This window comes from Callorhinus ursinus, unplaced genomic scaffold (genome assembly GCF_003265705.2).
Source record: "Callorhinus ursinus isolate GAN/ISIS: 27379988/994484 unplaced genomic scaffold, GSC_fseal_2.0 scaffold45, whole genome shotgun sequence".
Classification (NCBI taxonomy): Eukaryota; Metazoa; Chordata; class Mammalia; order Carnivora; family Otariidae; genus Callorhinus; species Callorhinus ursinus.
The window spans coordinates 6,086,556-6,113,742 of record NW_027397107.1 but is presented as its reverse complement, the minus strand read 5'-3'; the positions used below and the strand labels follow the sequence as shown (position 1 = coordinate 6,113,742).

General features: G+C 56.1%; 2 protein-coding genes across 5 annotated transcripts in view; one reads left to right on the top strand and one right to left on the bottom strand.

Moving 5' to 3' along the window:
* The window catches only part of TICRR (TOPBP1 interacting checkpoint and replication regulator), a 43,365-nt gene extending 42,002 nt beyond the window's left edge, over positions 1-1,363 (top strand). Inside the window, exons 21-22 of the mRNA XM_025893142.2 lie at positions 54-179; positions 999-1,363. Of these exons, the coding sequence (XP_025748927.1) occupies positions 54-179; positions 999-1,111 (239 nt within the window). The 3' untranslated portion in view covers positions 1,112-1,363. The remainder of the gene's footprint in view (positions 1-53; positions 180-998) is intronic.
* KIF7 (kinesin family member 7) lies at positions 139-25,839 on the bottom strand. 4 transcript variants are annotated; one of them, XR_012375165.1, is made up of 20 exons: positions 25,709-25,839; positions 23,805-24,158; positions 22,359-22,559; positions 21,577-21,970; positions 20,831-21,380; positions 20,206-20,322; positions 19,476-19,703; positions 18,617-18,741; positions 18,117-18,232; positions 17,794-17,946; positions 16,339-16,541; positions 6,016-6,213; positions 5,577-5,702; positions 5,306-5,482; positions 4,945-5,160; positions 4,152-4,358; positions 3,240-3,438; positions 3,013-3,159; positions 1,706-2,833; positions 139-389 (listed from the first exon to the last, which is right to left on the bottom strand). XR_012375165.1 is itself a non-coding variant. In XM_025893143.2 (19 exons), exons 2-19 carry the CDS (start codon positions 24,130-24,132, stop codon positions 2,460-2,462), a joined length of 4,059 nt encoding a protein of 1,352 aa, XP_025748928.1. In that variant the 5' UTR covers positions 24,133-24,158; positions 25,709-25,839; the 3' UTR covers positions 1,399-2,459. The 4 variants fall into 4 exon arrangements, 3 of the variants coding, with proteins under 3 accessions (XP_025748928.1, XP_025748929.1, XP_073738361.1); XM_025893143.2 differs by lacking the exon at positions 139-389 and having other exon boundaries at positions 1,399-2,833; XM_025893144.2 differs by lacking the exon at positions 139-389 and having other exon boundaries at positions 1,399-2,833; positions 18,617-18,738.
* Positions 25,840-27,187: the final 1,348 nt, after the last annotated feature.

Here is a 27,187-nt window from a genome sequence, read left to right as displayed (position 1 = left end):
GTTCCTTTGGCGGGGGCGCCACGGGGCCGTGCTCACCCTCGACCCTCCCCTAGGTTCCACGCCCCCGCCGGGCCACGCGCCGCGGAGCTGCCTCTCGGCTAGCGGCCTGCAGGCTCTCACCCAGTCCCCGCTGCTGTTCCAGGGGAAGACGCCTTCCTCGCGGTGTCAGGAGGCCAGAGGTAATTTGTTGAGCAAAGGTCCTGGAGACTTAGGCTGACCAAACTTGGGTCCTTCGGGTGACTCCCCAGGGCTTGCTCAGGGTGGCCAGGCAGTGGGACTGTGGAGTCGGAGGGCGTGCCTGATCCGGGACAGCGGACTTGGTCCCTGCAGTGTCCTGTGCTCTTCCCAGAGAAACCACACTAGCACTCCCCTGTGCCATAAAACAGCTTCTGGAAGCAGTGACAGAGGTGGACCTACGGTGCGGTGTAGTCACTGGCACCTGAGGAGCGTGTGTCTGGCAGCACGGTGGCAGCCCGTCCCCCCTCTCCACCCAGGGGGTTACCCCCTTGCGCTTCTGTACACGCGCTAGGATTAGGGACTGGCCGCTGTGATCAGCCTTCAGACTTGAGGGGTCCCTTTCCTCGACCCCCACCCGGGAAAGGGACAGGCTTGCAGGTGCTCAGTGCACTGGGTTAGAAACATCTAGAATGGAAGGGGAATCCAGGAGGCTGGAGGCTCCAGTGATTCTGCACTGGGTTAGAAACATCTAGAATGGAAGGGGAATCCAGGAGGCTCCAGTGATTCCCTTCCCCCCGAGACCGGGATCTAAATCACGCAAAACAGCAGAATGCACAATCCAGCTGAGGGACTTCAGACCGCAGGACTGGGCTTTTCCAAGCCGCTGCCAGCCCTGCGCTGATGTGAGTGTGGAGAGCCTGGAAGAACGCGCAGCACGCGCACCGGCAGGCAGTGCCTGCATGGGGACCTCTCTCCCGTTCAAGCCCCTTCTCTCCTGTTCCGCCCTCACTTCCTGCATGCCCCCCTGTGCCCTCTTCTAGATGAGGAGATGGAGGTCGTCCCCCCCACGGCCGAAGAATCTCCTTTCAGCCGAGCATTCTCCAGGAGACGCCCCATCAGCAGGACTTACACACGGAAGAAACTCCTTAGCTAGTTAGGCTGGAACTGGTAGGGGGACCTAAACCTCCACTCACTACTGAGCTTGGCCAGAGCCACTGCCTGCCTTCCCAGGCCAGACGAAGTGCTCTGAGAGCAGTTTCCTCTGGACATGTCAGGAATTCCAGGCCCCTGTCACAGAGGATGTCTGACCCCAGAAACTCAGTTCATCTGAGCCAGGGCCTAAGCTGTCCTACGTCACCCTGGAGGGCTCCCTGGAACCAAGAAAGCTCAAAAGACAAGTCAGCCTGGTCCCCATGGGCTTACAGGTACCGGGGGGCCTGGCCCCGGTCCTCTCTTACTGTGTCAGCTCTCCAACTGCCACAAGAGTCCCTTAGGGGTTTTAATCCCCCTCCGGGGGTGCCTTCCTCCCAGCCCTGCCCCTTGTTAGGGAGGTGGTGCGGTGGGTGCTCTGACTCAGCTGGGGAGGCAGACCAGGAATTATAAGAGCAGGCTCCCCTTCGGCCCCCGCCTCTGAGACCCCAAGGCCAGTCCGACAACCACCCCCCCCCCTACTTGTGAAGTGGGAGAAGGGCTCCTCAGGGGCCCCTCACAAAGCTGAAGGCTGCAGCCAACAGCAGAATCAATTTACCTTCCCTATGTCACAATAAAATCCTCTCAGGCTGCATAGCATTCAGTGCCTTTCTGTTTATACCTGGAGGCCTCAGGTTGCCTCACTCTGGCCGAGCTCTAGTGGTTCCCGGCTCTGCGTCTCCGAGTCAGCCCTGAAACCCGGCCCGGCCCTGTCCTCACCATGCTCCGGGAGATGCAGCTGGTGGGGGCTTGGGGGTGCGGAGTGGCCTCCTGGGAGCCTGAAAAGCTTGCAAGCCTGTCGTGTCCTCAGATGGAATTCTCTTATCATCTTGTAGATCACACCAAGTCAGAACTCCTATTTCTCCCCTCAGAGAGTCTCATTTATTATAAAATGGTTTTACAAAATTCTAAAAATAGGCAAAACTTCCCCATTCCCACCATAAACAAAAGACCACTTAAAAACCCAAACCGGTTGCCACTGAGTGTTCTGGGTCCAGCACTGGCTGAACCCCAGATCGCCAGGCACACACATGCAGGCTTGAGACCAGAACTGCCTTTTGCAAACTCTCAAGCCAAAAGATGGCAAGGTGGTACCATAGCCCAAAAGAAATGAGGGGCAGGAGTTTGCATGTTTTAGAAAAAATTGAGTCCAATTCATTTGGGCTGTAGCCCGAATTTGTTGACTCCAATGGGGTAAAGATCGGGACCCAGATCTGCAGTGGGAAGTAAAGACTGTCCTTCCCAGAAGCGAAGGCACGCAGCAGGCTTGGAGGGTCACCCCCCCACCCCCAAGGCAGGCTCCGCCCATGAGCCTACAGGGGGTTCTTCCTGACGTCAATCATCCCCGGGCTGGCTCTGCGCAGGTCCCGCCGGGACTTGGCCAGGGGCCCAAAGTTCCAGGGCAGACCCACCTCACCTCCGGGTTGCACCCGCCCTGCCAGGGGCTCAGCGGCCTCCCGCAGCCGCGCCTCCTCGGCTGAGCCCTGCTCCTCACCGCACAGGCTTGAGCGTTTCCACGTCAGCGGGAGTGGGGCCCGGACCAAGTCCCGCACCTCGTCGCGGGTGCGGGGGGTGCCGTCAGGGAGGGCCTGCTGCCAGAGAAGCTCGGGTGCGGCGGGGGGCTCCTCTTCGTTTCCCGGGGGCGGCCTGTTCTCCAGGCACAGGGTCCTCTTCTCCGCACCTGTCACTGAAAGGGCACTGTCATCAGAGACGGAGGCTTCCCAGTACCCCCGCACCGTGAGCCACGTGTGAGCCGCCCCGGGAAGAGCTGGTTAGCGTGGTTCCTAAGCTTCCCCCGAGGCTGAAGCCTGACACTGCAAAGCGGGGAACCCGGGGGGCCGTCTCGCTGGTTTGGGGGAGAATTACCTCTGCCCGGGCCGGCAGCGCTCCAACTACTGAGCTTCTGCTTCAGTTCCTGGTTCAGCCACATGTGGCGGCCCAGCTCCTTCTCCAGAGCTTGAATCCGGCTCTCATATTGCCTCTTGCTGTCTGCTAACCCCTCACCGAGGTGATCTGGAGGGGACAGACCCAGGGCAAGGGGGTGAGGGGCGGCGGGCGGGGCACGCGGCAGGGGCGGGGCACGCGGCGCTCACCCCGGCTCTGCTGGAGCAGCAGCTGCACGTTCTGTTCGTGCTCCTTCTGCTGCAGGGTCAGCTGGCGGTCGGTCTCCAGGCGCTGCCGCTCCAGCGCCGCCTCCAGCCAGCAGACCAGCCTCTGCTGCTCCTCCAGCTGCATCTCCAGCTCGGAGAAGGCAATCTGCTGCTGGTGCTGCTCCTCTCGGAGTGCCACGGCCTGTCCCAAACCCAGACACGCTCAGTGCCCCAGCGCAGCCCCCCGCCCCAGCTCCTCCCCGACCGGGCGCAGCAGGGGCCGGGCCAACGTGCCACCACTGCCCCGCGGCCCATGTCATTGGGAAATCACCAGGGGGCCCTGCTGAGCGGAGACTGAGCTTCAGACACCTCCACAGTGTGCTAGGCAGTGATTTCCCAGTGACAAGAGTCTGCTCTCAAGACGAAGCTTCGGTCCTGTGCCTGCCTCGAGCGGTGGGATGTCACCGCGGCCAGGATTTCTCACCCTTGGCACTACTGACATTGTAGGCAAAGAATGTGTGGTTGGGGGGGGGGGTGCTGTCCAGTGTGTTGTAGGAGGTTTAGCGGCATCCCTGGTCTCCACCCCCCCTGCTGTGATGACCAGAAGCTGCTCCAGCCATGGCCACATGTCCCCTGGGGGCAAAACCCTCCCTGTTGAGAACCACTGATCCGGGTACACCAAAGGGGCCAATCGACCGGGGGGGGGGGGGAAGGGGCGGGGAGAGAACTGGGGCTTACTTTCACTAAGAAAGGTTTTAAAAAGGAGAGTCTGAGGCAGCCCTGGAGACTGGAGTTATCCCGGATTCTGTCCCCACGCCTGGGAGGAAACGGCCATCTCTGCAGCTGCCTAAAGGACCCCCGCGCCCGGCAAGCGCCAGAAGGCGGCAGCCGGGGGCCTGGGAGCCAGTGACCCACCTTGTCAAAATACTTGCAGAGCAGGGCTCTGGTCTCCGAGGATGAGAGGTAGCTGAGCTTGGCCATGAGGTTCATCTCACACTGGGACAGCAAGGAGGCTGAAGCCCGCAGCACCCGCTGGCGGCACGTGATGGCCTCGTTCTTGTACTCGATGGCCGCGTCCAGGGCCTCGATGGCCTCGTCCAGCTGGAAGAGCGTCCGCTCCTCCTGCGGGACACGGGCACGTGTGGAGGGGGAGGCCCGGCTTCCCGCAACCACTCCCAGAACGACAGCCCCTGGCCACGAGGGAGACATCATGTCCCCTCGTCCTGAGCAGGCAGTCAGCACGTCAGGAGCAGGGTCCCTGCCTGCTATGACAGGGGCCAGGCAGTTTCCATCACAGCCCTGACCCCAGGGGGAGGCCAGGGCTCTCAGAGGCTGCCTTCCGCAGCAGCTCTCCCGTGATCTACAGCAGGGAGCACCAAACACTCTATGCCGAAGGGAAGGCACGGCGGGACTGCCACGGAGGCCACAGAGGGTCTGCGGGGCTGAGGTGACTGCAACGAGGCTCTCCCTGCTGCTCGGGACTGGCCGTGGGGTGTGGGAATGTGCTGCTGACACTCGTTCCCACCTGGGGGGCCCAAGCGTGGGACACACGGGCCGACACCGTGCAGGATGCGGAGGGGCGCCCAGGTGTCCCAGCCACGGGGGCCAGAGCCGGCGGCAGGGCCAGGCCAGCATGTCCCTGGCCGCCACCCCCTTTCTCTGGGTCTCCCGGGCGGGAAAAGCACATTCGGGAAGCAGCAGGGCTTACCTCGGGCGACAGCAGGCTGCCCCGCCTCAGCTTGCCGTCGATGTCCAGGCGCTGCTTCAGCAGTGAGTCCTTCTCCTGGCGCAGGGCGTCGATCTCCCCGCGCAGCCGCTGCTGGCTCTGGGCGCTGCCCTGCCGCAGCTGCCCGCTCTTCTCCGACAGCTCCTTCTCCAGGTGCTCCAGCCGGCTGGACACTCGCACGATGTCCTCGCTGAGGGCCTGGGGGCAGCACCGCCAGGGGTCGGGGAGGGAGCAAGCCCCGTCCTCACAGGGCTGACGCTAAGGAGGTTGCGGGCCCTTCCCTCAAGAGGCCACCCTGCGGAGCCTCCCCCTGTGTGCGGGGCCTCCCCCGGCGGGGCCTCACCTGGCTGGACCGCAGGCGCTTGCTCTCCAGCCCCGTCTTCTCCTGCATCAGGGCCTCCTTCTTGGCCAGGATGGTCTCCCGCTTGTGGAGCTCCTCCCCCAGCTCCTCCAGGGCCCGCCGCTGCTGCAGGACCTTCTCCATCTCCTGATCCAGCCACTTCTTCTGCTCCTCGATCTTCTAGGGGAGGGTGGGGGAGGCGGGGAGGGAACTCAACTCTCGCCCCGGGGGGGCCGAAGGGCGGGTGTGGGCGCTCCCGGGGACGCAGGCCCACCTGCTGCTGCTCCAGGCTGACCACGGAGCCGTTGCTGCCGCTGCGCCGCTTCCTCTGGAACGCCGCGATCTCTTCCGTCTTGATCTTCAGGATCTTCTGCTGCTGCTCGTGCCTTCGCTCCAGCTCCTGGGGATACAGCAGGCGAGCAGCTCAGCGACGGGGCCGTGGGGGGCGCCGGGTCTCTCCAAGAGCTGCCCGTGCTCCCCGCAGCTCCTGTGGAGACGGCTCGCCTCCCGAGCCTCGCGGCGCCCACGGCCCTCCTCCCTTCCAGGCCAAAGAACACACCCGGGGAGGCCAAGCGAGCAGCTTAGGCGGTCACACAGCCACGGCGGGGGGGGAGGGGGAGGGGAGAGCGGCCCCGACATGCAGCCTGCTGGCCCCCCCCCACCACGGCCGCCCTCCTCCCCAGCGCCCGCGCCTCCCCCCACCCAAGCCCGACCTGGACGCGGTGCTGCCGCTTGTTCATCTCCGTCTCCAGGCGCCGCTTCTGCTCCGTCTCCTCGCGAAGCCGCCTCTGCAGCTGCCCCTGCTGCTGTCGCATGAGCTGCACGTGCCGCTCGAGCTCCCGCAGCCGCTTCTCGCTCTGGGCCGACAGCGACGCCAGCCGCTCCGTCGCCTGCTTCTTCTCCTTCAGCACCTGGACCGACACAGCCTCCGCTGGGCCGCCGCCAGCACGCCTGACAGCCAACCAGCGGGGGCAGGACCAAAGGACGGGGAGTGGACAGAGGGGCGGACAGAGGGGGACACAGAAGTCCAGGGGGTCATGGACCAATGACCTCAGAAGACTCGTGAAGGTGGCCAGTCTGACAGTTTCTACGTACCAGGCACCCAGCGAGTGCTTGGTATCAAGTGATCCTGGCCTTCCTATGGAAAAACAGGATTATCATTATCCCCACACATTAGGAAACTGAGGCACCGACAGCTCGGGAAACTTGACCAAGGACACATGGCTAGTAAACGGCAGAGCTGGGATTCACACCCAAGCAGTCGGGCTGCAGAGCCCACAGTCTCGATCATTCTACTGAAATGTCTCTCGGGTACCTGAACAGAGAAAAGGAAGGAATGAGGGATGGACAGCTGTAAAGATGGATGGATGGAAGGGTGGACAGACAGATGGATGGGATCATAAAAGGGTAAAAAAACCAGAATGAAGAGATAATGAGTGCATGGATCAATAAAAGGCAATAGAAAGACAAATGGATGGATGAACAGTGGGTCACATCAACTGTGACCAAATGTGTTGGGGAAGGTCATCGAAAGATGTGATCACTGGTTGACCCATGAGCTGGACCCGGATGATCAGAGGCACCTGCCCCCCCCCCCGTCCTTGGAATGTGGGTTCTGCTTGCCTTTCCCACTCCCAGGAGGGGGTCCAGGGACACAACCTTGAGACAGTGATGTGGAGCTGAGAACAGTGCATGGTTCATAAGACTGAACCCAGTTAAGGCCTCTTGGTAAACTTTTAAGATGTAGCAGGTGGGCACAGGGCTCCGCCCAAGACAAGCTTTGTCAGTAAATTCCCTTTCCTTATTAAACCTGCCACCTTCCGACCTGGAGTGGCTGCCTCTTTGGTCTCTCCCCACCCTCAACGTGTGGGGACCGATTTAAGATCACATCCGGGAAGCTCCCAAGGAGATTACCACTGAAGAAATGGGCCTCGGGGCAAAAGGCATCAGGGGAACTCCTGAGCCAGCCACCGGCCTGTGTGTGCAGAGGGGCAGTCCCTAGCTCAGATGCTTATGGATGGCCGCGTGAGTATGGGGGCGCCCTGAAAATGCTGGCTGATTTAGGGGACTGTGGGCTGTGGCAAAGAAGCGGAAGGCAAGGCTGCATGGTGGGCTGGCCTCGACCGTGGGCAGTTCATGTGGCCCCTGAGGCCCAGCTAGAGGCCGTGGCTTGAGTTAGAGTTAGAAGAGCTGAGATTAGAGACGGACGTGGGAATGTCTCCCAGTCTGCTGCCTTCCGGGCTGGCGGACAAGGTGGGAAGGCAGAGTAAGAAGCAAGTGTGTGGAGGAGGGCACAAGACACCTCCGATCAGCATCTGGGCTTGTGACAAAGCCTGGTCCAGACGGTAAGAGATGGAATCTCTAGGAAGGCGATCGGAACAAAGAGGAGGATGTTGTGGGAACTGAGGAGGAAGCAGACGAAGTGGCCCATCCCTCTGACCCCTGACACAAAGGAAACATTTATTTATTTTTTTTTTTAAAGATTTTATTTATCTATTTGACAGAGAAAGCGCCCAAGCAGGGGGAGCGGGCAGGGAGAGGGAGAAGCAGGCTCCCTACGGGGCTCGATCCCAGGACCCCAGGATCATGACCAGAGCCGAAGGCAGACGCTTCACTGACTGAGCCACCCAGGCGCCCCCGCCAAGGAAAAATTTAAAGAGCAGCTACCCCAAAACTCCAAGAAGAAAACTTGCATGCTTTCTCTGTCCCTTAAGTTTGTAAATCTCATCATGTCTTCCAAATACAAACACCCGGGGAGATAACCAAAGCGCTGCCCACAGAGACTAAAGAAAAAAGCGGGGGGAGACCTTTTGCAAATTGCTGTCGCAGTTTCTTTGCCCCAAGTCCAGGCCACAGCCTCCAGAAGATGAAGAGTCTCAGTAAAAGCTTCAGCCGTGAGTGGGCAGTGATGCGTGTGAGTGGGCAGTGATTCGTGGCTAGAGCGCCACAGTGAAAAGCTGAATGGACACCGAAAGCTGCGGGAGGGATGGGGGCGGGGAGGAGGACCCTAGGTTCACCTCATCCCAGGGTACAAGTAGATAACACATCAGAGCAAACAACCCAGAAAACAGTCCAAGAATGGCAGAACAAACTCTACAACGAAATGTACAGAAGAGGCACACTGAAGAGGGCGGGGAGGGCAGAGCCACGAGGAGCTAACTGGACCCCAGGTCTGTCCACAGGAGGGGGACGGATGCCAAGGAAGTGGAGGAGGGAGAGAAACAGACCCTCGCACCAGGGAGCCCGCACGGGAGACAATCCCCATAGCATTTGGCTTTAAAAACCAGAGGGGCCAAATTTCCAGAGTTCTTACAACTAGCAACCAGCCAGCTACAAAACTGAGCAGGCTCAGCTCCGGGAGAGCCCTGAGGGCGACAGGAAGCCGAGTCCCCACCCTGAAAGAGACGGCACAACACGTGGGCCAAGGAGATACAGCACAGAAGCCGGAGTTTGAAAAATGGCTGGCGCCTACGGGAGGGAGAGTAATTCACTAATCTCAGAGGTGTTCTGGAGGGACAGAGGTCACTGCGAGACTCCTCCAGGAACAAAGGAGCTGGAAGGCACCCTCTCCCTCTTCTGTCCCCCAGCATCAATCCTTGGCCACTTGCAGGAACCAGGCAGCACCAACACTCACTACTTAACTTCCGTACACTGAGCCCCCATCCCATCCCACCGTGCTCAAGCGGATCTGCCCCCTGCAGCCGGGCCTGCCTGAGTCCCAGCGAGACAGGATTCCTCCCCTGGAAGAAGGGCACAAACCTTGCAAACACTCTGTGCCCCATGCTTTACAGATCTGCCTCCTCCCACCCCACGGTCAGTCCCAGACATGGCGGCAGGTTCCCTCTCACAAGAGAACCAGCCCGCAAACCTTGCTAAAACTGGATGTCCTGCCCCTGTGCGTGTTGCATCTCCGTCCCCTCCAATCCACGCTTGGCAGGAGCCCATCCAAACGCGGGCCACGGGCATGGCGGTGTGCAAACAGCCCTGAGAGGAGCCAGCACTGCTCCAAAGTGACTCTTGCCCCGGTCAGGGGCAGTCAGACTGCGGCCCCAGCAGCGGGCTGGGGGCAGACATCTGGTCTGACTAAAGGCTGCGTGCACCAACGAAAGCTTCTTGGAGGAGAACAAAGGGAAAGGGCCCTGCAGTTCGGTGCTGCCATAGCTCTGGCAAATGCCTAGTCTGACTCAGCTCGAGCCCAGGGTGGTCCCAGCCTGGCCCACTACGGCACCGGACCCAAACCCTGCCCACGACGGGCAAAGAGAGCCACTGCAGACGAGTGGACTGATGGCAGAAGTGGCTCAGCCACAACACTGGGGTGCCTACAACACACATACGAGATATTTTGGAAACACCAGGTTCTGGGGAAAATGGGACCCTGCACTGCAGGGCACTATAGGACCTCTTCCTCATAAGGCCACTACTTTCAAGAGTGGGAGATGTAGCTGACTTTCTTTTTTTTTTTTTTTAAGATTTATTTATTTTGAGAGAGTGAGAATGAGAGAGAGAGAGAGAGGGAGAGAGTACATGAGAGGGGGGAGGGTTAGAGGGAGAAGCAGGCTCCTCGCCAAGCAGGGAGCCCGAGGCGGGGCTCGATCCCGGGACTCCAGGATCATGACCTGAGCCAAAGGCAGTCGCTTAACCAACTGAGCCACCCAGGCGCCCTGTAGCTGACTTTCTGAAGACCCAGGAACAGACACAGAGTTAGACAAAATGAGGAGACAGAGAAATATGTCCCAAATGTAAGAACAGGACAAAATCACAGCAAAAGACCAAAGTGAAACAGAGATAAGGAATATGCCTGAGAGAAAATTTAAAGTAATGGTCATAAAGATACTCACTGGACTTGAGAAAAGACTGAAGGACATCAGTGAGACCCTTAACAAAGAGATTAAAAAAGGACCAGTCAGAGAAGAACAGACTAAATGAAACTGAAAAGACACCAGAGGGAATAAACTAGAAGAAGAAGAATGGGTGAGGACAGAGTAATGGAAAGTAATCAAGGTGAGTGGCTGAGAGAAAAAAAAATATGCAAAATGAGAATAGACTCAGGGAACTCAGCGACTCCATCCAGTGTAATAACATTTGCCTTATAAGGATCCCAGAAGATGATGGAGAAAAGAGGGCAAAAATTTTATTTCAAGAAATAAAACGTCCTTGTTCCGGGTAAGGAAATAAATATCCAGATCCAGGAGGCACAGAAACCCCCCCCCCCCGCCGCCAACAAAATCAACCCAAGGAGGCCCACACCAAGACACTTAGTAATTAAAACGGCAAAAAGTAGTGATAAAGAGAGAATTTTAAAAGCAGTTAAGAGGAGCACCTGGGTGGCTCAGTCAGTTAAGCGTCCTCCTTCAGCTCAGGTCGTGGTCCCTGAGTCCTGGGATCGAGTCCCGCATCTGGCTCCCTGCTCAGCGGAGAGCCTGCTTCTCCCTCTGCCTCTCCCCCTACTTGTGTTCTCTCTCACTCTCACTTGCTCGCTCTCTCAAATAAATAAAATCTTAAAAAAATAAATAAAACAAAAATAAAAGCAGTTAAGAGAAAATAGTTACATACAAGGGAAACCCCATAAGGCTATCAACAGATTTTTCAGCAGAAACTTCGCAGATGAGAAGAAAGTGGCCTCCTAAAATAGGAGAGATAAAGAATTTCCCAAACAAAAGCTAAAGGAGTTCATGACCACTAAACCGGCCTTGCAAGAAATGCTGAAGGTGACTCTGAGTGGAAAGGAAAGACCATAAGTAAGAGTAAGAAAAGTAACAAACACAAAAGCAGTAAAAATAACTTTATCTGTAAAAATCAGTGAAGGGACTCTCAAAAGGATGTAAAGTATGACACCATATACCTAAAATGTGGAGGGAAGAAGAGTAAAGAATGGGTTCAAACTCAATCCACCATCAACTGAAGATAGACTGCGACATGCAAAAAATATTATACACAAATGTATTGGTAACTCCAAATCAAAAACCAGTAATAGATATGCAAAAAATAAAGAGGAAGGAATCCAAGTATATCATTAAAGAAAGCCAACAAACCATGAGAGAAGAAAGCAAGAGAATAAAGGAACCAAGAGGAACTACGAAAAACAACCATCAAACAAGTAACAAAATGGCAATAAGTACATACCTATCAATAATTACTTTGACCGTAAACGGACTAACTGCTCCAAGCAAAAGACATAGGGTGACAGGATAAAAAATAAGACCCATCTATATGCTGCCTACGAGAGACTCATTTCAGACCGAAAGACAACTACAGATCTAAAGTGAGGGGATGGAGACCATTCATCAAGCAAATGGATGTGAAAAGACAGCCAGGGTAGCAATACTGATAATGGGACAAATCAACCGCAAGGAAAATCTGGAAAGAGCACAAATACATAAAGGTTAAATATGCTACTAGACAATGAATGGGTCAACCAAGAAATCAAAGAGGAAATCAAAACATACACAGAGACAAATGAAAATGAAAACACAATGGCCCAAAATCTTTGGGATGCAGCCAAAGCAGTTCTAAGACGGAAATTTGTACCAATACAGGCCTCAAGAAGCAAGAAAAAATCTCAAACAACCTAACCTTACACCTAAAGGAGCTAGAAAAAGAACAAACAAAACCCAAATCCAGCAGAAGGGAGGAAATAATAAAGATTAGAGCAGAAGTAAGTGATATAGAAACCAAATAAACAGTAGAACAGATCAATGAAACCAGGAGCTGGTTCCTTGAAAAGATCAACAAAATTGATAAACCTTTAGCCAAACCTATTAAAAAAAAGTGGGGGGGGGACCCAAAATCAGAAATGAAAGTGAAATAACCAACAGCACAGAAATACAAAGGACTGTAAGAGAATATTATGAAAAATAATATGCCAACAAATTGAACAACCTAGAAGAAATGGATAAATTCCTAGAAACATAACCTCCCAAAACCGAACCGGGAATAGAAAATTTGAACAGACCAATTATCAGCAATGAAATTGAACTGGTAACAAAAAAACTCCCAACCGACAAAAGTCCAGGACCAGATGTTTATTTATTTTTAAAGATTTTATTTTTTTAACTTTTTTTTAAAGATTTTATTTATTTATTCATTTGAGAGAGAATGACAGAGAGAGAGAGAGAGAGAGAGAGCGCGCGTGCACATGAGAGGGGGGAGGGTTAGAGGGAGAAGCAGACTCCCTGCTGAGCAGGGAGCCCGATGCGGGACTCGATCCTGGGACTCCAGGATCATGACCTGAGCCTAAGGCAGTCGCTTAACCAACTGAGCCACCCAGGCACCCCTAAAAATTTTATTTTAGAGAGAGAGAGAGAGCATGCACAGGGGGAGGGGCAGAGGGAGAGGGAGTCAAGCATAAGCCCCACTGAGTGGGGAGCCCAACACAGGGTCTGATCCCAGGACCCCGAGATCATGACCTGAGCCAAAAATCAAGAGTCAGACGCTTAACCGACTGAGCCACCCAGGCGTCCCTCTACCAAACATTTAAAGAAGAGTTAATACCCATTGTTCTCAAACTATTCCAAAAAATAGAAGGAAAATCCATTCTATGAAGCCAGCACTACCATGATATTAAACCCAGATAAAGACACTACCAGAAAAGAGAACTACAGGCCAATATCTCTGATGAACATAGACGCAAAAATCCTCAACAAAATACTAGCAAACCAAATCCAACAATAACATTAAAAAAATCATTCACCACGATCAAGTGGAATCTATTCCCAGGATGCAGGTGTGGTTCCATATTTGCATATCAATGTGCTACATCACCTCAATAAAAGAAAGGATAAAAACCATACGATCATTTCAATAGATGCAGAAAAAGCATTTGACAACATCCATTCAGGATAAAAACCCTCAACAAAGTAGGTTCAGAGGGAACAAACCCCAACATAATCAAGGCCATATATGATAAACCCACAGCTAACATCACACTCAACGGTGAAAAACTGAGAGCTTTTCCCCCTAAAGTCAGGAACAAAACAAGGATGTCCACTCTCACCACTTTTATTCAACATAGTACTGGAAGTCCTAACCACAGCAATCTGACAACATAAAGAAATAAAAGACATCCAAATTGGTAAGAAAGAAGTAAAACTGTCACTATACGCAGATGACATACTATATATAGAAAACCCTAAAGACTCCACCAAAAAAACCCTGCTAGAACCGATAAATGAATTCAGTAAAGTTGTAGGATACAAAATCAATGTACAGAAATCTGTTGCAGTTCTTCACACTCATAATGAAGCAGCAGAAAGAGAAATTAAGAAAACAATTCCATTTGCAACTGCACCAAAAATAATAAAACATCTAGGAATAAACCTAACAAAGGAGGTAAAAGGCTTGTACTCTGAAAACTATAAGACACTGATGAAAGACATTGAAGATGACACAAATGGAAAGACAGTCCATGCTCATGGGTTGGATGAACAAATATTGTTAAAATGTCCACACCACCCAAAGCAATCTATAGATTTAATGCAATCCTTATCAAAATACCAACTGACTTTCTCCCAGAGCTAGAACAAACAATCCTAAAATGTGTATGGAAACCCAAAAGACCCCAAATAGCCAAAACAATCTTGAAAATGAAAAAGCTGGAGGTATCACAATCCCAGATTCCATGTTGTTACCAAGCTGTAGTAATCAAAACAGCATGGCACTGGCACAAACACAGACACAGAGGGGCGCCTGGGTGGCTCAGTGGGTTAAGCGTCTGACTCTTGATTTTTGGCTCAGGTCATGATCTCGGGGTCCTGGGATCAGGCCCTGTGTTGGGCTCCCCACTCAGTGAGGAGTCTGCTTGAGGATTTCTCTCTCCCTTTCCCTCTGCCCCTTCCATTTGGGCATGCACTTTCTCAAATAAATAAATCTTAAAAAAAAAAAGACACATAGATCAACAAAACAAAACAGAAAGCCCAGAAATAAACCATGCTTATAGGGTAAATTTTTGACAAAGGAGGCAAGAATATCCAATGGGAAAAAGATAGTCTCTTCAACAATTGGTGTTGGGAAAACTGGACAGCTACCTGCAAAAGAATGAAACCGGACCACTCTCTTATACCATACACAAAAATAAATGGGTTAAGGACCTAAATGTGAGACCTGAAACCATAAAAATCCTAGAAGGGAGCATAGGCAGTTACTTCTCTGACATCGGCTGTAGCAACTTTTTTCCAGATAGGTCTCCTGAGGCAAGGGAACTAGAAACAGAAATAAACTGTTGGGACTACATCAAAAATAAAAAGCTTCTGCCCAGCAAAGGAAACAATCAACAACACTAAAAGGCAATCTACGGAATGGGAGAAGATATTTGCAAATGACATATCCATTAAGGGGTGAGTATCCAAAATAGATGAAGAATTTATACAACTCAACCCCAAAAAGATAAATAATCCAATTAAAAATGGGCAGAAGACATGAGCAGACATTCCTCCAAAGAAGACTTCCAGATGGCCCACACACACGAAAAGATGCTCAAAGTCACTCATCATCAGGGAAATGCAAATCAAAACCGCAATGAGATATCACCTCATGCTTGTTAGAATGGCTAGAATAAAAAAGACAAGAAATAACAAGTGTTGGTGAGGATGGGGGGTTGGGGAAGGAAACCTCATGAACTGTTGCTGGGAATGCAAATCAGTATAGCCACTATGGAAGGCGGTATGGAGGGTCCACAAAAAACTAAAAATAGAAATACCATATGATGATCCAGTAATCGGTATTTACCCAAAGAAAATGGAAACACTAATTCGAAAGGATATAAGCACCCCTATGTTTATTGCAGTATTATTATTTTTCTCAAAGACTTTATTTATTTGAGAGACAGTGAGCAAGAAAGCACAAGCAGAGGGGAGTGGGAGAGGGAGAAGCAGACTCCCCGCTGAACAGAGAGCCTGACGCAGGGCTCAATTCCAGGACCCATGACCATGACCTGAGCTGAAGGCAGACGCTTAATTGAGCCACCCAAGATGTGGCTGCCATCTTGGTTCCCTTCACTGGCCTGGAGGTTACAGCACACATAGAAGCCCTTACTGAATTCATCCAGCAAGCCTTAGATGATAGCCAACAAAGTCTGTTGTTACCGAACACTGAAATGTCTCTGAAGAGAACAGCTATTCTCCAAAATAGGATGGCCTGAGACATTATCACTCCACAAGGAGGCACCTGGGTGCCACTATCCAAACAATGTGGTGTGTTCGCAGCTGATGTATCAGCTAACGTATGATCTTTATTAAATCACATAAGGACATAAGTGAATGCCCTGAGTGATCCAACCCCCAGCCTCGGGAACTTATTAAATCAGTGGTTCGAATCATGGGGCTCTTAGGAAAAGCTGTCACTGGATTTTGGAATCAGCGTCTTATTGTGCATTCTCTCTTACATGCGCCTACGTTGTTGCTGGGGCATCTGCCTCTACTGTAGCCAGAGAGCCACCAAAGGAGCCACCTCCAAGTGCATCAGACCCCCTGCTGATGGCTCAGAGCCCACTGCAGAAAGAGGGGCACCCAAGACAAGTTCCCTTGCTTAGTAAACCTGCCACCTTCCCACTTGGAGTGGCTGTCTCTTCCATTTCTCCCTCCAAGCGTGGGGACCCATTTCAGGTTATACCTGGGAAGCTGCAGAGGGGGTTATGAACCAACAAAATGATAAACAGGTGTATGGATGAGACAGACATATGGATGGATGGGTAGAAAGAGGCTGGATGGAATGAGAGATAAGTGCTTGGGGAACTGGGAGGGGACCGTTGCATGAGGAATGGGTACCTTGCTTTCGATGCCCGCCCTTCCCCTCTCACTGGTCTCCAGGCAGGACTGGCCTCCCTGCCTCTGCCGTGCTTAAAGCTGAGCCGACTCCCCAGGCTGCCAACTTCTGTGTAACACCAGCCTCACCCTGGGAGGCCGGGAGGGTGTTCACCAAACCAGCCGGAAGCTGGGGGCACAAGGGCCTGAACATCCACAGGTTCCAGTGAACTTGGACCCTGGGACCCACGTGTCTCGATCCCAGGACTCCAGCCGCCACCCCGGGGTCCCAACACTGACCTGCACCTGGCTCTGGGCGGCAGCGACCCTCTTGCGGAACTCCTGGAGCTGGGAGCGCTCGCCAGCGTCCTGAGGCTCCCTGCCCTCGAGCTCCCGCAGCTGCCTCTGGCTTTCACTCAGCTCAGCCCGCACCTGTTCTGCGTCCTGCTCCAGCTCCCGGATGTGCTGGCTGTGCCGGCGGTTCAGGGCCTGGGCCGCCTTCCCTGGAAGAAGGCGGGGGCGGGGGGCTCATCACAGGCCGCCCCTCTCCCCCAGGAGGACCATCCCTTCACACCCCTGGGAGAGGTTCCAGTCATCCGCCAGCCAGGGGCGCCTGCACGGGTTTTGCCAAGCCTTGGTACCACCGGTACCATGAGTTACTTAATCTACTTTCTATTAAATCACTCGCTTTTTAAATGAGCCTTATCGGTAACAGCAATCCAGGGATATGAATGGGTTAAATTGGCTTTAGTTTTACCTAATACATACTAACAAACATAGAGCTTGGGCCTGCATATTATTAAGCCTCTAGAACTAACTTCCATTTGCAGGACATCTGAGGACAGAGGAACAAGTTAAATAACAACATAAAGAAACAAATAGGCAAACCGAGAACATGGGGTTGGGGGGGGTGGGGGTTCAAACACTCTACAGGACTTTGAGAAGGACCTAGAAGGGAGACTTCAGAGGCCTAACAAACACACACAGCATGTGGGACACGTGTGGAGCTGGGTTCCAGCAAACCAGCGGTCCACAGACCTGCCGAGGAACTGCAGGGATGGCCGTGCTCTGGGCATCCAGGTGACAGGAAGTTTTGTTAGATGTGCTCATGGCATTTTGGTTAAAATGTCCAAAAAGAGGCATACCGAAATGCGTGGGGGCCAAATGACAAGATGCTGGGGATTTGCTTCAAAACAGTCAGCAAAGAGAAAAGGGAGAGATCAATGTGGGGAAAACCTTGTAACACTAAATCTGGGTGACGGGGGGAGGGCCCCACTGGTCCAGTCTCCTCATGTGTTTGAAATTTTTCATCAGGCATTTTGTAACAAACATGTAACTATTAAAATAAAAACTCTCAGCTGGTCACTACCTCAAACCGTTCCCAGTCCCTTTACACACGTCACCAGTGGTAGAGCATGATTTGGGGACACTGTTTGCTCCCTAAGACCAAGAGGTCTGTGTGCCCCCCAGTGCCTCACACAGCAGACAACTAGTAAATACAACTACTCATAGGTAATGCTTCCCGAGAACCAGCCTAATTACTTCAGCTGAATTAACTCACTTCAACAACCCATAAAACAGGGACAATTACTATCCCCACTTTAGAGATAAGAAAACTGAGTCACAGAGGCGCTATCCTACTTGCTCAAGGTCCTACAGCTGGAAGAGGCTAGCTGGTTACCAAACTTAAACCACCTGGCCCCTGCTCCTAACCACCCTCAGGTGGGAGACCCACCCGAAAGCCCACCACCTCACCTGTGCGGACCAGCTCGCCAATGAGCTCCTCCTTCATGCGGATGTTGATGGCCAGTTCTCGGATCTTCTGTTGAGCTTGTGCCAGCCGCCACTCAGAGGCCATGGCAGCGGGGGTCTGACGGGGTCGAGCCAGGGCCTTGCTCCCACCAACGACTGTAACAAGCCCACTGTCAAGGCCGCTGCCCCAACAGGGGGTGGCGGGGGAGAGAAGCAGCATGCCCTGGGCAGGGGCAGCCAGGGATGAGGTGTGGACTGCCCAGGATGGCCAGTGCAGGACCACGGAGGGGAGGGTCAGAGCCCTCTCTGCCCCGGACCCAGCTCACCTCTGGGCCCCGGGATGGCTGCACCCAGTTCCTCAAGGTGAAGCTCTGGGCCCTTCCTGTCGAGTGGACTCCCTGGGCAGGCCCCCACCCTCTGGCTCCACTTGCTGATCCCGTTTCTGAAAGACAGAAGCAGGAGTCTGTACCCTTCCCAGCCAGAGGAAGGAAGAGAAGCCATTGGGCCTTCTATCCCCTCAGGGCCAATGGAACCCCAGGGTGTTAGTCTGGAAAAGCTGAGGCCAGGGGGCTGAGCTTAGGGGGTGCTGGGCTGTTGGGGGCACTGAGGGCTGCCTTGGAGGCTGAGAACTGTGAAGCCTCGGCCCACCCTGCAGCACATTCACCCCAGTGAGAACTCTGGGTCCCAAGCCCCCCGCCCCCATCTGTTCTTCCCAACCGCACGGAGGAATGGAGGTGAGGGCACCCTGAGACCACAGCGGGGTCCTCCCCCAGCCCAGCCCGGGCCCTGAGGTGGTTTCTGTTGGGTGGCAGCTGGTCCCACTCACCTGCGCAGGTGCAGGGTCCGCTGGGGGGGCTCCTCCTCCTCCTCCTCCTCCGAGGCAGCTGAAGAGCCGCTTCCGGGCCTGTCTGCCTCTGCTGTGACTCTAGCCTCTCTGCCATTTGTCACCTGCTAGGGGAGTGCCAAGGGCTTCAGGACAGGAAGGCTCCAGGGCGCCCTCCACCAGGCATTTCCCATCACCAGTCTTGGTGCTGCCCCCATGCCTGGCCCTGCCCATCCCAAGTTGGAGCAGGAGCTCCCCCCCCACAGCACCTGGGACTCCTCAGGTGACAGTCTGCCCTATCTCTGTTATACGGACCATTGGTACCCAAGTCTTTATCTCACCAACAACACTCTGCCCGAGTGGTGGGTGTATAACAGACTCCTGCCAAACTCACACCCTCCCTCTCCTCTGCGCCTCGGGCTTTTACAGCTGAGATAACCCAGAGCTTTCAGGAAGATGCAGGAGCGGCCATTGTCCAAAAGGTCCCAAGTAGGAAGCCAAGCTCAGGGAGATCAGGGCTCATGGAAAAGTAAACTTGCAAAAACAGAAGGAGTAACCTCAGAGGTGATAAGCTCCCCATCTCTGGAGGTATGCAAGCTTCCCATCCACAGCCAGAAGCCAGAATCCCCTCTGTAACCTCCACAATCTGCAGCCAGACCAGGGATGCCCAATGGCAGCAGATCCTTCTGAGCGGCCCTACAGAGTCACCCAAATTTTGGCCCTTCTTCTAGGGGCACTAGAAAGGGGCGTCTCCCAGCTGGTCCCAGGAAAGCCTGGGGTGAGGGGCACATTCCCCGGCGCCGCCCTTCCCCTGCCCGAGGCTGTCCAGTTCAACAGACACCCGGCCTCGCCACCTCCTCACCTCTCCCCAGTTCTCGGGGCCAACTTCATCTCCAGGAAGGCAGGCAGGGGGCACCATGCCCAGCGCGTGGCTGTGGGCACCCCCCAAGGGGGCTGTGTGAGGCCGGGGCACAAAGGACCCGGGAGGCAGGCCCTGCAGGAGCCCTGGGGCCCCCCAGCCAGGCCGCACCAATTCTAGCCGCAGCCGCAGCTCTGCCATCTCCTGTTGCTGCTCCCGCAGCCGGTCGCTCTGGAAGACAAGTTCCCGGGGCTGATGGGGGAGGCGGATGGGGAGGGCAGGGATGCCCAGAAAACTGAAGAACACGTCTGAGGCCACCCGACCCTCTCTGGGCTAAAACCGAGAAGGGCCCAATACCTCTGAACACCTCTTGGGCCCCCGTACCCCCCCCCCCCCGCCCCCGCACTAGTTCAGGGTCAAACTCACCCCACCCAGTTAGGTCCTATCCCTCCCTCCGTCAGTCCGCCACTTCCATGCCAATCACAGCCGCCAGAGGGCGCCAGGAGCAATGCTGACCCAGTCACCTTGGGACAAAAGGGCCTGACTCCAGGGACCAGACCCGCTGCCCCTACAGTCCCACCTCTCATCCCGCTCATCGCCATCCCGCACATCCACCCTCACCATTCTGTTCCTCCCCAATCTCTTTCCACCCTGTCAGAAGCCTGCCCTGGCTAACTCCCTCTTCTCCCGGGAAACTTAGCTGAATTTCACCTCAAGGAAGCCTGCCCCCCACCTGCAATTTGTACTGCTCCATGGCGTCCTCCAGCGCAGCCAGAAAGTCTCGGTTCTCCTCCTCCAGCCGGGCCACCTGGCTCTGCAGGGCAAGCAACTGCACTGCCCCTTCCTCGTCCTAAGGGGCAAGGAGAGAGGCTTCAGGACAAGCCTGCCTGTCTGTGGGACACCCCAGCCCTCCCTCTGCACGGCCAGGAGTTCCCCTAGCCCAGCTGGCTACTCTACTGCAAGCCTTGGCAGCAATCGGGGCTCCAGAGCCCACCCTGCCAGTGGTCCCCCCTGCAAGCTATTTGCACCATCTCTTGTCGTTATTAATCATACTTTTATTAACAATAATAACATCACCACTATTATTAGGAACAACCTACTGAGGCTCCACAGCATGCTGGGCTGGGCACTTGGTACCCCTTCGGCCCTTAGAACATGCCCAGAGGTAGATACCAATGTTATCCCCATTTCACAGATGGAGATCCTGAGGGTCGGGGAGGGTAAGGAATGTGATCGAGGTCATCAGCAGTACTGCCTCTGAATAGGGAATGTGCTCTGCTGATGGACAAGGGGCAGGGGCACGGCTGGCTATATGAAGACCTCTTCCTTCCCCGTTCCCTCCTTCCCCGGGGCCACACCTGGCCCTTGGCCACCGTCGGCCCGCCGGGCCCCTGCATGGCCTGCTCCTCGGCTGAAGCGCTCTCGATGCCGCTGTCGGGCCCGGAGGCGGAGCTCAGAGCGCTGCGCTCGCCCTCGACGGCGCACAGCCAGTCGCGCACCTTGCGGGCAGCGGCGCCGGGCAGCCCGGGCTCGGCCTGCAGCTCGCGCAGGAGGCTGTAGGCGGCGTCGGTGCGGGCCCGGTAGCGCGCGCACTCGGCGCCCAGGCGGGCGGCAGCGGCGGCGGCGGCGGCGGCCGCAGGGGCGTTGGCGGGGCCGGGGGCGCGCCGGCCGCGGTGGATGATGCGCGTCTCCGAGCGGTGGCGCGGGGGCCCCCGCGCGCCGGCCGCGGCCTCCTCGGGCGCGCGCTCCGTTTCGGGCCGCCAGTTGACCGTGGCGCGGTTGCGGATGTTCTGGGCGCGGCTGGCGTAGTTGAGGGTGTTGAGGGTCTCGTCGAAGTCGGAGGAGGAGGGGCTGACGCAGGCGATCATCACCGTCTTGGCGTTCCCGCCCAGCGAGTCTTTGAGGATCCTGAGGACGCCAGGTGGGGCGCGTCAGGGGCCCCAGCGCGCCCGGACCCCGAATCGTACCCCGCGGGCCGGCACCTCGGACTGGTGGGCGGCGCGCCCCGGAAGCCAGACGGGACCCATCCCTTACTCGCCTCCTCCCGCTCAGCAGCCCGAGAGGGGCCCCTGCTCCCGTGGGCCACTGGCCGCAGGGCCCTCACCGGGTGATCTTGGAGTCCCGGTAGGGAATGTGGCTGCCGCGGCGCTGGGGGTCACCCAGGGCGCTGATGACGTTGCCCAGCGCCAGGAGGCTGCTGTTGATCTGGATGCTCTCCTTGAGCCGCTCGCCAGTGCTGCCCGTCTTGAGCACCCTCTCCGAGCCTGCCAGGTCCACGAAGTGGAACTTGGACACCAGCAGCTGGCCCGCAGCGGGTCGGGGCAGACGGCTGGGGGCGCGCCCCCGCTGCTCCAGGGTCACGGTGAAGACGGTGTGTGAGCGGCTGGACAGGCGGTTGAGGTGTGTGGCCCCCGTGTGCCGCACCGCGTTGCCCATCTCCAGGAGGCTCAGCACCTCGTCCAGGCCCTCCACGTCCACCTCCTTCACGCCACACAGCACTGCGGGCAAGGAAGGCAGTGAGCCCCGGCCAGGGGCTGCCCGGGACTGACCCGCCAGGAGGGCAGGCAGAAGAGGGCTGGCCCTCTACGGCTCTTCCTGACCCAGGTGCCCCTTCGCCATGCCCGGGACACCCGGCGGGTAGGAGGTGGCGTGTCCTGTTCATCCTGGCTCGGGCCTCGGGGCTCCAGCTTGTCCCAAGCCCACCTCAATGCCTTGCACTCTGAGTACATAAGTATATACTGAACTCAGTGGCGACAGGAGACAGGAAGGCACAACCTTCCAGAGCTTGGGTTCCCCAGTTAGGAGGTACCCCTCCCAGACAGGTGAACCACCCCTTAGCAGGCGAAGCCCCACTCCCAGCCAGTGGAGGCCCTGGGAGTTCCTCACCAACATTTCCCCGGTCATCCTCCCGAAGCTGGATGTCACGGCTGGCAGTGCCCACCTCCAGCAGGTCCCGGAACTCCTCCTTATACACTTCCAGGTAGGATACATGCACCAGGCAGTCCAGCAGGTCATTCTCATCGATAAGCTTGAAGGCTTCAGCCATGGCCCGTGGGATGATGCCCTGCTCGTCTTCATGAAGGGAAGCTGGGGACACACCACAGAGCCTCCTGCCACCATGCCTTCAGCTGGACAGGGCTCAAGGCCGCAAGGCCCCTGACAGCAACTGGAGGCTGGGGCTCCAGCATAAAGGCAACAGCAGAGGCCAGGATGGCTGGGTAGCCTGAGCCAGCCCATGCTCCAGGGTGGTCAGGCAGAATTATAGAATTTCAGAGTTGGAAGCAACCTCTCAAGGTCCCACCAACTCCTTTCACGATGTAAGCATCCCTTCTACTACATCCCTGATAGATCATCAGATACCCCTGGCTTGATTACTCCCCGGGACAGGGAGCTCATTACCATAGTCTATGCTCAGTTATCTAAAGGACCTCCTAAATTTATCCCAAGGATGTTCAGAGCAGCACTCTTCACAACTTCAAAACAATGCAAAAGTCCCAAGATCCAATAGGGGATCTGGTTAAATAAATTATCTCATATACACCATAGAATGCCAAGCCACCATTTACAAATTAGATTGAAAAAAAAAATAAAAAAATTAGCTTGAAGAATAATGAAATAGAGAAATGTTTATGACAGATTGTTAAGAAAAATAAACAGGATATAAAAGAATGGGTATAATCCCATTTTTTAAAGGCAAAATAATTTCTTCAGAGAAAGAAACTGGAATGCTAACGGGGCTGAAAAGCAATTATCAAGTAAGTTTTCTTTTGTGCTTGTGTTTTTCTGTATTTTCCTAATTTTGCATGACAAACACGGATACTTTTATAACCCAAGAGAAATGGGGGCAGTGAAAATGGGGGCAGTTCCTTCAACTGGCCCAAAGCATATCTCCCAAGAGTCTGCTCCCGAGCCCCACTGAACTGCCTGCTCCCTCACCAGGCGGCAGCCAAAGCATGGCTCTCCCAGGACCGTCCCCATTCCAACTACTCTGACTCTGACTTGAACACGGATTCCTGACCCTTGGCAGGCATCCCGACAACCTCCAGATACAAGCCGACTTCTCTTGCCTTTCCTCCCGCCGAGATCACCAGAACCACACAGTGTGACCTCGTTTCTGGAGTTGAAAGACCCCCCCCTCCAAGGACTCTCCCTTCCTCCCTTGGTCAGCCTACTGCCATGGCTGGTCCCCCCACTGGGCTGCAGATCTGAGGAGGAAACCTGCTCTCCTTCCCCGAGCGCTCCCACCTTCGACAGGGAATGGCAAGGGCAGAAGTTTCGGAGACAGCGAGGCCCCTCAGCACGGGGCCCGGGGCCTCAAGCAGGGTCACTCACCCACACTGGCCTCCCCCATGGTGTATGTCTTCCCGGATCCTGTCTGACCGTACGCAAAGACCGTGGCATTGAAGCCCTCAAAGAAAGCCTCGAGGAGGGGCTGCACACAGGCCTGGTACACAGCCTCCTGCCCAGTGTCCTCATCCAGCACCACGTGGAAGCCAAAGTGGCGGTCTCGCCCAAGGGTGACGCGGCTGTGCTGAGGGTCCGCCCTCACGCAGCTCTGGTGCCCATGCAGCAGCTCCTTGGGCAGCAACGGGCGGACTCTCAGGGCCACCCTCACCGGGGCCTCCTCAGCTGCTGGCAGCCTCTGGGTCTCCAGCCCCATGTCGGGGAGGGGGGCTCCTCCTGGCCCTAGAGAGAGAGGAAGAGGCCCCTCCCATCAGCACCTGTACTCCAGGGGCTGGACCCACCCCGCAGGTGACCTGGAGCCAGATCCTGGGGCTCCTGACCTTGGAGAGCAGGGAGGGAGGGTGATTAAAGTTCAGAGCGTCCTCTGCACCAGCCTCGCGCCCAAATACTGCAAGGGCCGACTCAGTCCTACAGGTGACACTTCATGGCTCCCATCACTCGCAAAATAGGCCCATGGGCTTCTGTGTTCTAGCTGTACCCTTCCCCTGGAACCCCATCTCCTAGGACACACACACCCCCCCCACTACCACCACCGCCACACCAGGGAACTCTTTTCCCCGATACCCACCGGGGTCTCCATAATCTCTGCCTTTGTCACCTCACACCCCCGGCCCCACCTTCTTCAAAACAGTCAGATCCTTCGAGACCAAATTCCCGCCACCAGATCTGCCAATTCCATCTCCTAAGTATCTCTCAGGTTCACCTGCTTCTCCCCATGCTACAGCCAAACCCGGGTCCTGGCCACTGACCTCTTGACCACTGCTCTCAGTCTCCCTGTGCCCTCCGCCAGGACAACCAGGGGCATCTTTCAAAACTGCAAATGCAGTCTTGTTAGTCTCCTGCTTAAACACTCCCAAAAGAGGCTCCCCACTGCCCTTGATATTCAAAAGTCTAACAGCCCTGCCCACCTTGTCTACTAACCTCCTGCACCCCACCTTTGCTCACCTTTCTCTGCTTGCAACACACTCCATCTCTCCCGGGCTTACACACACACACACACACACACAGCGCCCAGTGGTGCTCCCACCAGCCACTGGCTACTCTGTTGCAGAGGGAGCTGGGAGGCAGGGACCCTGCTGGCCCGCTTCGTGCTGTATCACCAGCGCCCAGCACAAGGTCGGTCGCTTAGCAGCTGCCCAACAGTGATGATGAAACTGCATCCAAAAAACTTTCCCCGTCCCCATTCTCCTCTTATCGCAGTCCACACCGCCCCCTACCCCCGGGCCCAGAGTCCTCACTTTGTCACTAACTCTCAACACACGTAACGGTTCGTTCGTTCGCTCACTCACCCAGTCCCTCCCGGGTGCCGGGCCCTGGGAACACAGCGGTAACCATCGCGCAATACAGTGGACTCCTCCGCGCGCCCCGCACCCTGAGCTCTTCCAGCGCCGCGCGCCGAGGGCGCCCGGACAACTCCACCGGTGCGGTCGGGCGCTGGAGGAGGCGGGCACCGGACAGGAGCTCCCGGAGTTTGGAAAAGTGATTACAAATGCGGACCCGACCCTCGCAGCGACGGCGCTCGCTCCACCCGCCCAGGCCCGGGATGCTGGCCTCAGGCCCCCGACTTAGGGAAGGGGGTGCTCTCGCCCGCCCAGGAAGGGGCCTCCAGGAGGCTGGTACGCAAGGATGGGGGTTCCTCGTGCTCGGTGGGAGCTCCCCAGGTGCCGGCTCCCACCGCCACCCGGCCCAGGCCTGCGCGGGGAGGGGGCGAGCGCGCGCCTCCCCCCACCCACCCCGTCCTCGACCTCCACCCCTCCCGGGCCCGCACCCACCTGCTTGGGTGGGAGCACAGTCCCCCCGCGGTGCAGTCAGGCTCCGAGCCTCCGCGCGGCGCGCTCCGATGCCGTCATCGGGACCCCCGCCCCCCAAAACATCCCGCCCCTCACCCGCAACTCCGCCCGCCTGGGCGCTCGGGGGCGGAGGCGCTAGCCGGGCGGCGCCGCGGAGTCTGTCCGCAAACGGGGCGGGGCCGGGGCTGAAGGGGCGGGGGTTTGGGCGGGGCTTCGCCAGGGGGCGGGGTCATACGTCCCAAGGGGTGGGGGGCCCAGCGTGGTCCGGGGCCGCAGACGCTGCTCTCTGATTCCAGCGCAGACTTGGGGAATTCTGGGGACACGGCGACCACCACGGCCCGCCTGATGCTCCGAGCTGGAGAAGCCCACCTGCTCATGGAGCGGGGCACCTATATCTTACAATGCAAGTTGCAACAGGTGAGAAGACGAAAGCTAACAAGGAGACTTCGCTCCGCGAGGGGAGGTTGGATTTTCCAACCGTAGACTCTGAGTAACAGTGGATGAAAGATAAGCTACTGTTTGTTCATTAATTCATTCGTTCAGGTGCAGACCTTCTCTCCTCCCGCCATTGCTACCCCTGTATCGCTTCGCAGCACTCCCTACGCCCCCTCAGAGCTCAGCAAAGCTCTCCCTTCCCCATCCCCAGGAAGCCTCCACCCTGCTTTTCTCTCTAAAGCTGAGAAGGATCCATCCCCCAGGAGATTTTCGAGATTGGGCTGGGGGCCCACTCCACGCTGTGTGAATGGGCCCTGGCTGCACCCTCTGCACTCACATCAGAGTCGTCGCTGTGCCCCTTTTCCGCCAAGACCGGGAGGTGGGGGAGGGGGGGAAGGTGGATGCCACCAGGAAGCCGGCATGCCAGACAGAGAGCAGGATGGAGGCTGCCCCTGGGGGAGCCTCACCAAGGCGGGCCCTGACAAGGCGTGGCTCCACAGCCCTGGCTTGGAAGCCCCCAGTTTAAAATGAGCAGGGGAACCACTGGTCTATTGGTAGACTGCACGGCTACCCAGCCTCGGGTTCCTGGAGGGACAAGTGCCCCAGAAAGAGGCCACGGGGAGGTGAGGTTGTAGAGTTCTCAGCCAACCTCCCTAGTTAGGGAGGTTATTCTGAGTGAACAGCTAGTGGGAACCTTGCAGAGGTATTCATCCTGCATTTACCTGGGCAGGTGCTGCCCAAGGGACTGCCCCCACACATCACTTCCAGTGTGTCCTCCACTGTCCACCGCAGCACTCCAGCCATCCTTGTCTCCTGCTCTCATCCTGACTGCCCCTCCCCCATAGCTTCCAGTCCAGGCAAAGCTCTTCGTCCTCTACACCCTGGCCACCCAAGCCACCATCTGGGCCGCTGGAGAGCCTCTTCACTGGTCTCCCCCCTGTCCCGTAACACACGCCAGTTAAAACAGTAATAATACTAATAAAGAGCACAATGTATGAAGGAGGCAGGTAAGAACAGTCAATGTCT